Source organism: Mobula birostris, chromosome 1 (assembly GCF_030028105.1).
Source record: "Mobula birostris isolate sMobBir1 chromosome 1, sMobBir1.hap1, whole genome shotgun sequence".
In the NCBI taxonomy this organism is placed as follows: domain Eukaryota; kingdom Metazoa; phylum Chordata; class Chondrichthyes; order Myliobatiformes; family Myliobatidae; genus Mobula; species Mobula birostris.
In genome coordinates, this window is record NC_092370.1 from 133,426,269 (window position 1) to 133,439,739 (window position 13,471).

At 39.4% G+C, this 13,471-nt stretch overlaps 1 protein-coding gene across 5 annotated transcripts in view; it reads right to left on the bottom strand.

Annotated features, from left to right (window-relative positions):
* Window positions 1-13,471, bottom strand: part of rttn (rotatin) — a 255,727-nt gene that overhangs the window by 198,351 nt on the left and 43,905 nt on the right. For all 5 annotated transcript variants that reach the window (XM_072262511.1, XM_072262520.1, XM_072262502.1 and 2 more), the window contains 2 exons: window positions 9,847-10,034; window positions 2,125-2,240 (listed from right to left, as the gene is read on the bottom strand). In XM_072262511.1, the coding sequence (XP_072118612.1) occupies window positions 2,125-2,240; window positions 9,847-10,034 (304 nt within the window). The remainder of the gene's footprint in view (window positions 1-2,124; window positions 2,241-9,846; window positions 10,035-13,471) is intronic.

The following is a 13,471-nucleotide window of genomic DNA, read 5'->3' on the forward strand; positions in this document are numbered from 1 at the left end:
AAGACCCTGTTTATTCCCACTCTTTGCCTCCTGACAGTCAGCCAATCTTCTGTACGTGCTATTATCTTCCCTGTAATAGGTGTAGTGATGTAAAAAGTACCAGAAGAAAGATTCATGAACGGGAATATATCATTCCCATTCATGAATCCCCATGGGGTTCAATGAAGCCCATTTGTTCATATTTCATCTTACCCAATCTACCAATAAATTGCATTCTTAATAAGTGTCTCTCCCTTATCCGGCCAATTATTTCAAATGCAAATCTCTCTTTTTGGGAAGAAATAATTTTACAATTATAATGCCATGCATCCTTTACTCAGCTCAATGAAGTGGCTCTCATTTAGCTACAATCAATACTTAACAGTTCCATGGCTTATGGATCTACAAGAATATTTACAGTTAATACCACTGGGCACAATTTTAAGATGATTGGCAGACAGTGTGGGGGGTTGGAGAATGTCTGGGTTTAAGTTCTTTACACAAAAAGCAGCAGACACGTGGATCGCACTGCTAGGGATGTTGGTAGAGGCAGATTCATAAGGGACATTTAAGAAACTCTAAGATAAGCACATAAATGATAGAAAAATAGAGGGCTATGTTGGAGGGAAGAGCTAGATTGAACTTAGAGAAGGTTAAAAGGTCAGTACAACATTGAAAGGCCTGTTTTGTACTGTACTGTTCTACATTCTACATTCCATGTTCTATTAACCTTATTTCAAGAGGCTGAAATGCAATGAGGAACAAGTATGCATAGAGTCTTAGTCATGCTCAATGTAGAGTATTGTGTTCAGTTTTGACCACTACACCTCCTGAAAACATAATACAATTCATATGGAAAGAAGTTTGGATGACCTTATGATTACGGTGGACGCATAACGAAGCAAAAAAGTTAATGTCACATTCAAGTATGGAAATGAAGAAAGATAAAGCACAGAGATAAAAGAAAGATAAAGATTTGGAATGGCTGCAGAAACTTGCGCTCTGATTAAATGCTAAAAGGATCTTGGCGCAGGTAAGCTTATCTGCATGTGGGAAAAATCAAGAAAAGGAGACATTATCTTAAATTTAGTATGGATCATTCACAAACAGAATGATTTAAGACTTATTCAGACTAATGGTTGTAGAAATTTGGAACTCAGTTTCCCAAAAAGTTGCAAGCATCTGAGGTTTTAAGATACATTCTCATAAGACAAGAGCAAAAGCGAAAATAAGCACTCATCCTCCAGGATTTATGCATATAGCTAGTGAACAGGGCAGTTTTGCTTGTATGTCATGGTCTGTACATTGCATTTATTACTGATTCACAGCTTCCCCCTACTGGTTAGAACTGAAACACTCACCTGGAGATACAGAAGATGTGATTGAAAATGTTAACATCTAAATAATTATGGTACCTTTCTTGTATAACAGCCAGTGAGATTTGATGCCAAATTTAATTTGGGTAGTTATCTTTTATACTGGCAGAAAAGCAAAACTAATTCTTTCTATATGTCAGAACCAATGAAAATTTAAAAGGTGAGAATAGAAACATCCATAACATTGTTATTTATAGATTATGGACTTAGAACAGGGTGTGCTACAATATTCTCTTCCTCAGTTTCTTCAACCCCATCCCAGTTTATTGGTATCCATTGTTATTCAATGCAGAACCATTTGTTTTTTCCCCTACATATACCAGAACCTTAGATGTTTATGTAGATAACCTCATTTCCTGCACCGCAGTACCTAGGATTGAAACAGAATCGCAATGCAATCCATTTTTGGAATGTTCTGAGTTTGCGAAAGATGATACACAAATTCAAATCCTTACTTGATTCTGGACATGCAGCACTAGTTTAAACCAACATCAGGACTTATTAACAAGAATTCAAAGACAATTCCCAGTGATGAATCTTAAAAGCTTTGGAAAGAAAGGTGCCAGCACAATACCAATACCAACAAGGAGCAAATAACACAAATAAAAACACTGTGTTGTGTGAGAAACTGAAGTCATCACTAATTTAAAATCATTTGCAAAAGAGAAATTAAGAGTGCTCAAAGATGTAAACATGTTCAGACCAATTCAGATTTTTCTTAATAGAATACAAGGTTCTGTTGACAAATGTATTCCCACAAAACTCATACCAGTTCTCGACCGGTCAGACTCTCATCATCCCAGACGTCTTCAGAGATTGAATCACTAATAAGCATCACCAGTTCTGTCAAAAGCTCTAGTACACATATCACAATCTTCCTACTACCTGCAAAAGAATTAGTGCCAATTTAATGGTCAAACGTTTATTACGTTAATGACATCAGATTACAAAATGAACACAAAGTTCAAAGTAAAGTGATTATCAAAGTAGACATATGTCATCAAATACAATCCTGAAATTCATTTTCTTACAGGCACTCACAGTAAGTACAAGAAACACAGCAGAATCAATGAAAGACTGCGCCCAACAGGATAGACAAATGACCAATGTGCAAAATACAACAAACAGTGCAAATACAAAAAGCAAGAAATAATAATGATAATAAATCAATAAGCAATGAATATGGAGAACATGAGATGAAAGGTCCTTAGAAGTCAGTCCATAGGTTGTGGGAATAGTTCAATGATGGGGTGAGTGATGTTGAGTGAAATTATCCCCACTGGTTCAAGTTGAAAAGTAGTAACTGTTCCTGAACCTGGTGGTGTGGATCCTGAGGCTCCTGTACCTTCTTGCTGATGGAGGTCCATGGCCAGTTCTTGTCGGGGGTTTGGCGGGGGGGGGGGGGGTGCGAATGAGAGGTGGAGAGGGTCAGCATTTAGCATCATTAAATTCCTCAGTGTTATCATTTCAGATAACCTGTCCTCAGTCCAGCATACAAGTGCCATTTCAAAAGGACAGCAGCACCTTCCTTACAAGTTTGCAAATTTGGCATGTCATCTAAAACTTTAACAAACTGCTATACATGTCCAGGGAAGAGCATATTGAATGTTGCATCAGTCTGATATGGAATGCCCTTGAATGGAAAAGCCGACAAAAAGTAGTAAATACAGTCCAGTCCATCACAGATAAAACCCTCCACATCACTGCGCACATCAATAAGAAGTGCTGTTGCAGGAAAACAGCACTCATCATCAAAGATATGTTGACCACCACTTAGGTTCTGAGGAAAAGTGCTTCAGAAATGAATAGAAGGATTTGTGCATATGAGCTGTTGAAAAGTTCAGACTATTTTACAGACAATACCAAGTAGGATCATTAAAAACTATTTTGTTTTAATATTCTTGCATCCACCACATTGAGATAAACAACTAAGCAATTATGCTATTTTATCCATCATGCATACTTTGCTAACTTTAAAGTGTCTAATCACTTCAGCAAGGTCTGCCTTGACATGGCTCTAAAGTTTATCAAGATAGCCACACCTAAGCTTTCAAAGCAGTAACTGTGGTCACAGAACCTCAATTTAAAGAATATTTTCCTTGCAGTGGACAGTTGCTAGGAAGTCATAAGTCAGTATTGGATATAGTGCTAACTCATGGAGTCTGTTCTGAATGAATGAATGGCAATCATGCTGCCACAGTTGTGGTGTCATTAAGAATCTGATGAGCTTGCAGAATTATGAAGCATTTTCAAATATTTCACACTACTGAAAGTTCAGTTTACAACTGACTGCTACCTGTTTTACCCAATATAGAAAGGGCGATGTACCAAAAAGACTGACAAGCAATGCTGCAGTGAATCAAAAATCACTCACCTTTAGCCTCAGACTCCACAGAGAACCAGCAACAATATCAACCTTGCAGATTAGTTCAGCTTTGATTTACACACAAACACATCTGAACTCTCATCCTATCCCTGGACTTGCAACACTGCTTTTCCTATTCGAAATATGACCCTATTCAAATGACTTGATTTAAAAGGCAAGTAATATGTTTATTTTATTCAACCAACACACCTAAAATGCTGGTGGAACGCAGCAGGCCAGGCAGCATCTATTGGAAGAGGTACAGTTGGCGTTTCGGGCCGAGACCCTTCGTCAGGACTAACTGAAAGAAGAGATAGTAAGAGATTTGAAAGTGGAGGGGGGGGGGAGATCCAAACTGATAGGAGAAGACAGGAGGGGGAGGGATGGAGCCAAGAGCTAGACAGGTGATTGGCAAAAGGGATACAAGGCTGGAGAAGGGAGAGGATCATGGGATGGGAAGCCTAGGGAGAAAGAAAGAGGGAGGGGAGCCCAGAGGAAGATGGAGAGCAGGCAAGGAGTTATAGTGAGAGGGATAGAGGGAGAAAAAAAAAAGAGAGAAAAAAAAGGGGGAAACAAATAAATAAACAAACAAACAAGGGATGGGGTAAGAAGGGGAGGAAGGGCATTAACGGAAGTTGGAGAAGTCAATGCTCATGCCATCAGGTTGGAGGCTACCCAGACGGAATATAAAGTGTTGTTCCTCCAACCTGAGTGTGGCTTCATCTTTACAGTAAAGGAGGCCGTGGATAGACATATCAGAACGGGAATGGGACGTGGAATTAAAATGTGTGGCCACTGGGAGATCCTGCTTTCCCTGGCAGACAGAGCATAGGTGTTCAGCGAAACGGTCTCCCAGCCTGCGTCGGGTCTCACCAATATATAGAAGGCCGCACCAGGAGCACCGGACGCAGTATATTTTATTCCATGTTTTTAGTTCCATAATCTACAAAAACTATTAGCATTCATTTTGACAGCACTAGAATCAAGGATATAATGCTGAGGCTCGATAAGGCACCGGAGACTGGAGAGGGTTCAGAGGAGGTTACCGAGAATGATTCCAGAAATGAAAGGGCTGACGTCTGAGGAGCATTTAATGGCTCTGGGCCTGTACTTGCTGAAGTTTAGAAGAATGAAGGAGTTGACTGTGGACTTCAAGAAGGGGAAGTCAAGGGATCACACACCAGTCCTCATCGATAGATCAGCAGTGGAAAGGGTGAGCAGCTTCAAGTTCCTGGATATCAACATTTCTGAAGATCTATCCTGGATCCAACATATTGATGCAATTACAAAAGCTGCTATAGTTCATTAGGAGTTTTAGGAGACTGGGTATGTTACAAAAGACACTCACAAATTTCTACAGATATACGGAGGAAAGCATTCCAAATGGTTGCATTACCGTCTGGTACAGACGGAACACAGCACAGGATCGGAAAAAACTACAGAAAGTTGAAAACTCAGCCTGCTTCACCATGGGCATTAGCCTCCCCAGCATTAAGGTCATCTTCAAAATGAGACATCGCAAGAAGGCGACATCTACCATTAAGGAACCCCATCACCCAGGACATGTTCTCATCTCATTGAGGAGGTACAGGAGCCTGAAGACACACACAGAACATACCATGAACAGCAACTTCTCCTCCACCATTAGATTTCTGAATCGACCATGAACCCATGAACACTGTCACCTTTTTTCCCTCCCTTTTTGCACTACTTACTTGATTTAATTAAATATTCAGTGGATTCCAGTTAATTAGCCCATTAGTTAATTGGGGCAGCCACTTATTTGGGATAAATAAAGAACAGTAACTAATCGAGAAAATAACCAGGAATTCTTTTGTTTATTTGGAACTCTATACTGCTTAATTGGGACAGAAGACTGCCGTCGAACAGTTTCTACTAGTGTCAGTTGTGTGCTCTGCATGGCTGTTAAGACATTTCACCATGCTCAGAGCAAACAGTTTTTAAATAGCGTCAGTTGCATGTGCTTGTGTTTAAAAAGTAGTTAGTTGATAGTTGGAGGGAAATAATCAGTAAGACAATTTAGAATTGCTTTGTTCACTATGGTTTCAAGCACTCAGGCTTGGAGATGCCAGAAATGGCCAGGAGCGAAATGAAACAATTTCACTACTTCAAGTTAAGAACTATGAAGAATTGGAAAGCATCAAGAACCATACTGAGTATTACAATGAAAATGAAGATTTGGAGGATGCAACCAGAAGCATTGTATGAAGGCAGTCCATTTTCTGTACTAGGTGTCTTGCTAAGTTTGCTCAGTCAAAAGAACACGGCAGAGTGTAGGATGTTTGTCATATCCAACGATGACACTGATACCTGTTTTTAAAGTGGAAGAGCCATTGCACTAGGACAGTTCAACTCTCTTCACCTCAGTAGTCTGGGTCTAGTGGTACGAGCAGGCATCACAAACTAGGGTCTTCCTTTCTTGCAGTGGGTAATCATAACTTCTTCTGTGCCTCATCATAAACTTTGCTCCCCACAAAGCATTGCAGAACCACATTCTTGGCCGTGGAATCTCACTGTTTCTCTCATCAGTCCAGTACATTGGAGCTCACTTCACCTGCAAGGACAGGCATGTCCCAATCTCACCAGGGTATGAAGCTCATCGGCTACCCTCATCTGGTTTATACCACTTGTCAAAGCGTTGTACTGGAGAATGGCCGCTGTCACATGCAAACAGCTACTTGGAGCCACAGGTGGGAGCTGAGTGTCTGGTTGGGTCCAAAAGAGAATGAGCGGCCATAAAATGAACACTACAAGCCCCTCCACCAGAGGTGCTACTCCTCCCTGGACACCCCATACACAGAAGCCTGCAGTGGATGAATTCCTCCCTTGAGGAACTAATACAGCTTTATAGTACTGTAGTAGCATTGGTAATGTTCCGATTTGTTCTGTATTTCACTTAAATACATAATTTGTTACTCAGTTAAATAGTAGTTTGTATTTTTTTTAAAACAACTTTTTAACTATTTCCATGAAACTTCAGCTTAATTGGGTCAAAACGCTCTGATCTTGATGTGTTCCTGGTACCACAATCCACTGCCTCACTGTGTGTGTGTGTGTGTGTGTGTGTGTGTGTGTGTGTATGTATTTCTTATTGTTAGTCTATAGTTTTTTTTTTAACTATTATGTATTGCAATGTACTGCCGCTGCAAAACAACAAATTTCATGACATATACCAGTAATATTAAACCTGATACAAACCTATTGAACATGTAAGACCTAGATAGAGTGGATGTGGAGGGACTGTTTCCATTAGTGTGGGAGTCTAGAACCAGGGGGCACAGTTTCGGAATACAAGGACTTCCCTTTCGAACAGAGACAAGGAAGAATTTCTTCAGCCAGAGGGTGGTGGATCTATGGAATTCATTTCCAAAGACGGCTGTGAAGGCAAGTTATTGGGTATATTTAAAGCGCAGGTCAATAGGTGCTTGATTAAGAGTGTCAAAGGTTATAGGGAGAAGGCAGAAGAAAGGGGTTGAGATGGATAATAAATCAGCCATGATAGAATGAATGGTGGAGCAAACCCTCAAACCAAATGGCTAGATCTGCTCCTATATCTTATGGTCTTAAATATATTTTTATTACAGTAATTTTAGAATTAAATCTATTTAATCTGCTCTTAAAAACCTCTGATATGACCTGTACAAAAAGGACAGGCAAGACCTGAACTTGAGGGGGACCAATATCCTTCAGGTTTGCTAGAGCTGTTGGGGAGGGTTTAAACTAATTTGGTAGGAAACCAGAGTAATAAGGCTGAGTATAGGTCAGCTGCTATACAAGTAGATGCACTGTGTGAGGATGGACAGGTAAATGACAGGGAAACATTGCAGTCAGTGGGATGATTTGAAATGCAAAATGGGGACAAAATCCATAAGGACGATGAATACAGGACTGAAGGTGTTATATTTGAAATCACTCAGTATATGGAATAAGGTAGAAAATCTTGTAGCACATTTAGAGATTGGCAGGTATGACACTGTGGGCATCGCATGGCCAAAAGAAAAACATAGTTGGGAGCTTAACATCCAAGGATACATATTGTATTGAAAGGACAGACTGGTAGAGTGAGAGGGTGGGATGGCCCTGTTGGTAGAAAAAAGATGAAATCAAATCCTTAAAAAGAGGTGACATAGGATCAAAAGATGCAGAATCTTGTAGGTGGTGTAAAGAATCAGCAAGGGTAAAAAGACCCTGATATGAGTTAGGTACAGGCCTCCAAACTACAACAATGAGGCAGGGTGCAAATTACAAAGGGAGATAGAAAAGGCATGTGAAAAGGGCAATGTTACAACAGTCATGGCGGATTTCAATGTGCAGATAGATTTGGAAAATCAGGTTGGTGTTGGATTCCAAGAGAAGGTATTTGTAGAATGTGTATGAGATGACTTTTTAGAGCAGCTTGTAGTTGAGTCCACAAGGAAAAAGGCAATTCTGGATTGGGTGTTGTGTAGTGAACCAGATTTGATTAGGGAGGATAAGGTAAAGAAACCCTTAAGAGACAGTGATCATAACATGATCGAATTCACCCTGCAAATTGAGAGGGAGAAGATAAAGTCAGATATATCATTATTATCGTGCAGTAAAGGGAATTATAGATGCATGAGAGAGAAGCTGGCCGAAGTGGATTGGAGGGGACAGTAGCAGAGATGACAGCAGAACAGCAATGGCTGGAGCTTCTGAGGACAATTTGGAAGACACAGGATAGATACATCGCAAAGATGAAGGAGTATTCTAAAGGGAGGATGAGGCAACCTTAGCTGGCAAGGGATGTCAAAAACAGCATGAAAGCAAACGAGAAAGCATATAATATAGCACAAAATTAGTGGACCCTCGTCATGGGCCTTACACTTCGAAAACCTTCACTGGACTTTGTGTAACTGTAATGCTATATTCTGCATTCAGTTTTATTTTCCTTTTATGCTACTATGATGTACATACAGATTAAATGATCTGTCTAGGCGGCATGCAATCAAAAGCTTTTCACTGAATTTTGCTACATGACAATAATAAACCAATTATCCAAATGCCTGTGCACAATGCTGTATATCAATCATCAGATAATAAGGATGCATAACAGGAAAAATTTCATTATTTCTTGAATCATTATTAGCTTCATTTTCCTTTTGAATAATACCAGCTCAACAGTTATCAATTAATAAGAATATTACTGTGGCAATACATTCCCTTTAGAACCTAGAACAGTACAGGTCCTTCAGCCTACAATGTGGTGCTGGCCTTTTAACATACTGTAAGACATTCTTACCCTTCCCTCCTACATTGTCCTTCATCTTTCTTTCACCCATTGGCCATTTGTCTCTTAAATGGCCCTAATGTATCTGACTCTACTACCACTCCTAGCAGCAGGTTCCAGGCACCCACCACTTTCTGTGCAAAAACACTACCTTTGACATTACCCTTATACTTTCCTCAAATCACCTTAAAATTATGCACCCTCATATTAAGCCATTTCCATAAGACCAAAAGACACAGGACCTAATTCTGCTCCTTCGGCTTAACCATTCCACCATGACTGATTTATCATCCCTCTCAATCCCTTCTCCAGCACTTTCATATTTCTGCCCTGGGAAAAAGTCTCTGACTGTCCACTCAGTCTATGCCTCTTATCATCATATGTACCTCGTGTATTTATGGGTCAAAGTCACAAATGTATTTAACTTCAATGCAATAAATATACATTTCAGTAAGTTTCAAAATGCACTTTCAAATTCACTAGCATAAACGAAATGCAGAAATGAATTCCAGTTTCCACATAACAAAATACCACACATCCAACATCAGTATAAGCTCCATTCCACAACTGCACATATTTTCATGTTTTATTGAGACAATCCATTATAAATATAGGGACAGGAGCACTCAATTTCAGCCAAGTTTAATTCCAGGAACTGAGCAATGCTGTTTTACTACACAAAGCTATCAAGTCCTGCATGTTCTTTTTTATAAAAGGTACTGAAACAGTTTCTATCATCAGTTCTCTTAAGTCTATCTTTCATCATCAAGCATACCCTGGTTGATAGACCAAGTTGGAAAGAAAAGCAACAGAGATATACAATCTGATTAAAACCCGGTTTCCACCAGACTGCTTACCTGTTTTGAGCAAAGGTACTGCATGTTCCAGGAGAGTTACACAGAACTGTGGAAGACTAAGCTGCTGGAACTGAAGTTCCAAGGAATTCTCACTTTCCATCTCAGGCAGCTCCAACTGGGTCAAGTCAGCCACCGAATGCTTAGACACTGAACTTCTGCTGTTGGGAAATCCTTGGGAACTACTTCCACTGAGATTGAATTTAAAAAGAGAAATGACATGAAAACACATATCAACACATATTCAACAAAATTTCAACAGAAAGCACTGAAGATCAGACCGCTAATCATTAACGGTGTGGCACACTTCTGCAATGTCTCTAACAGAATTCTATTTCTTACTATCACACAAAATGTTTTGAATGAGACAGAAGTTTTATCTTGAAAAATGCTATCTTTCATATGCATGAAGTGAATTGGTAATGGTTACAACTGCTAAAACTATCAGAGACACTATTGCACTGATTCTTTGTGCCAATACTGCTCCAAAATTATCAACACAGAAATGGTGCAACTGGTCTGTGATTATTGAACTGAGGCACTTTGGCTGCTTGGACATCTACTAACAATTTTAAACATCCCTAAATCAGTTTCTGCACTTTCCAAAGCTGTACATTTTAAAAATATTAGTTTTATTACCAAAGAAATGAATGGCTTACAATTTGGAAAATTCACATTAAAACAATCCGTGGCTACTAAATTATTTTGCTTCAAGTTTCCACAGAGTGCATAATTCTGTCAGGGCAACTGTAGAGGGCACCAACCACAATCCACCTTCCCCATGCTGATTTGTGGAGGTGTTTAATCTTGTGAACACTTGCCACTGTATTTGTCAGGTCATCAAGGACAAAAGAAAGATTATTTTAACTTTGAATGCATTTTAATGCACTTAACTTTTAACGCATTTAACTCTGAACCTAAGCACACATAACAATGAAAACATGATACTTTATACTTTATTGTCGCCAAACAATTGATACTAGAACGTACAATCATCACAGCGATATTTGATTCTGCGCTTCCCGCTCCCTGGATTACAAATCGCTAGTAAATATTAGAAATTTAAATTATAAATCATAAATAGAAAATAGAAAAATGGAAAGTAAGGTAGTGCAAAAAAAACTGAGAGGCAGGTCCGGATATTTGGAGCTCCTGAGCCTTCTGGAGGGAAGAGGGATGAAAAGTGTGTTGGCTGGGTGGGTTGTGTCCTTGATTATCCAGGCAGCACTGCTCCGACAGTGTGCGGTGTAAAGTGAGTCCAAGGATAGAAGATTGGTTTGTGTGATGTGCTGCGCCATGTTCACGATCTTCTGCAGCCTCTTCCGGTCTTGGACAGGACAACTTCCATACCAGGTTGTGATGCACCCTAGAAGAATGCTTTCTACGGTGCATCTATAAAAATTAGATTCACAATTTAAGACAATAAGACATGGGAGCAGAATTAGGGCATTCGGGAATGCACATCACTGAGGAGCTCTCCTGGTCCATCAACACAACCTCAATAGTAGGGAAGGCACAAAGGTGACTATAATACCAGCAGTGCTTAAGGAAAGCTAATCTTCTCCAAAAACTGTTGGTCAACTTTTACCGATGTGTGACAGACAGCATACTCACATACGGTATGACAGTGTGCTGCTATACCTGCCACAAGACAAATCACAAAGCACTCCAGCAGGTGATTAGGATGGCTCAGCATATCAATGGGACTCAACTACTGGACCTTGAGACAACCTATAACTCTTGATGCCTATGGCGGGCTCTTCACATCATTAAAGACCCATCTCATTCTGGACATTGCCATCTGGTAGGAGTTACAGAAACCACCTAGCCAAGACTGAAAACAGCTTCTTCCTGAATAATGTTACATCCCAGCTTACCAGTGGCCTTTGAGCTTCACAGACTATCGAAGTCACTCGTTGCATTCAAGTATAGGATTTTTTTAAATTAAGCCGTACCATATGCATCGTAAATATCTGTGTTGCATGGACTGCAGCAGCATCACAATCTCGTTGGCCTAAACAATGACAACAAAGTTCTATTGTATCCTATTCTCTGCTCCAAGTTTGGTCTCACTACAGCCCTGCATTTTGGCAGCATATACTCCTACTCATATATTCTAAGCTCATTGCAATAAAGGCAGACATACCTTCAAACTGCTTGCTATGACTATATGAAAGCTTTCTGCATTTTCTTCCATTGTAATTCTAGATGCTTCTGATCACCATTTTTTAAATTAATTTAATATTACTATTGCTTCCATTCTTGACATCTCTCCCGCAGCTCAACTTTCTCATGTAGATCTATATTGTTAGTAAACTTTGTTATCGTACACTTCGTCAACAAACCAAATTACCAATACGAAATGTAAATCTTCAAGGGCTTAGCTTTCATCCTTGTGGTAAGAACATATTTATACATGTGAACACTCAATGTTTTACGAACAGCTTCTTGCCCTCTGCCCTCAGATTTCTCACTATTTTTGTTCTCTTTTTGCACTTTTAATTTAAATTTTCTTAATATACAATTTATACTTTGTTATGTATTGCACTGTACTGCTGCTGCAAAGCCACAAATTTCATGACATATGTCAGTGATTTTAAAGGCCATTGTGATTCTGAAATGCACCAGGATTTATCCACTGTAAGTGGTCAGAAAATGTTAACATCAGATAGACTATTAAGAACATGTCAAATGTAATTTCAAGTGCCTGAAGATACAGATTAATTTTGTAACTGACAATGTATGAGAAGTCAAATTGTCATTTCGCAACTGTTCCTTGTTCCTTGCAAAAGGTTGTTACAATAGATATAGATTAGAGGCAGCTACTTATTATGGGGTTTAAAAGAAAAAGAAAGGTGCACTTCACTTATTCTATTGTAAACTTAAAATGATGTGTGCAATAAAGAAATACTTTATTAAACATTGTCTGGTTAAACACCAACAAGCCAAGTGTTGTGTCTGTTCATCTAATAATAATCTTGATTCATAAGATGATAGTTTTAATTTCCACTCCAAAGGCTTGAGCACAAGATCAGGGATAACACTTCTGTATAGCTGTACAGAGCCAAATGCTGCACTGTCAAAGGTACCATATTTTCACTGAAATATTAAATCAAGACCCATCTGTCCTCCCAGCTGGACATGAAAAATCCCACAGTATCAATTCAAAGAGCAGCAATTGAGTTTCACACACAAAATGCTGGAGGAACTCAGCAGGTCAGGCAGTCAAGTTTTCAGGCCAAAACCCTTCATCAGGACTGGCAAGGAAGAGGAAAAAAACAGTATAAGATGGTGGGATGGGGAGGGGAAAGAGTACAAACTAGAAGGTGATAAATGAAACCAGGTGGGTGGGGGGAATGAAGTGAGAAAATGAAAGCTAGGAGCTACCACAGCAAGTGGGTTTCCCTTGTGATCTTAACACTGTTTAGATATCAAACAATAAAAATAGAAATTATGATCACATTGGGACCTTGCTGTGTACAAATCAACTATTCACTAAAGCACAAAACTACTTCAAAAGCTATAAACCTGAGGTTCCTGAGATTGTGAAAGTGCTCCACAAGTTTCTTTCCTTCACTTTCTGTGCAAACTTTCAATAATCAGCCTCAACTGCAGATTCTTAAGGAAC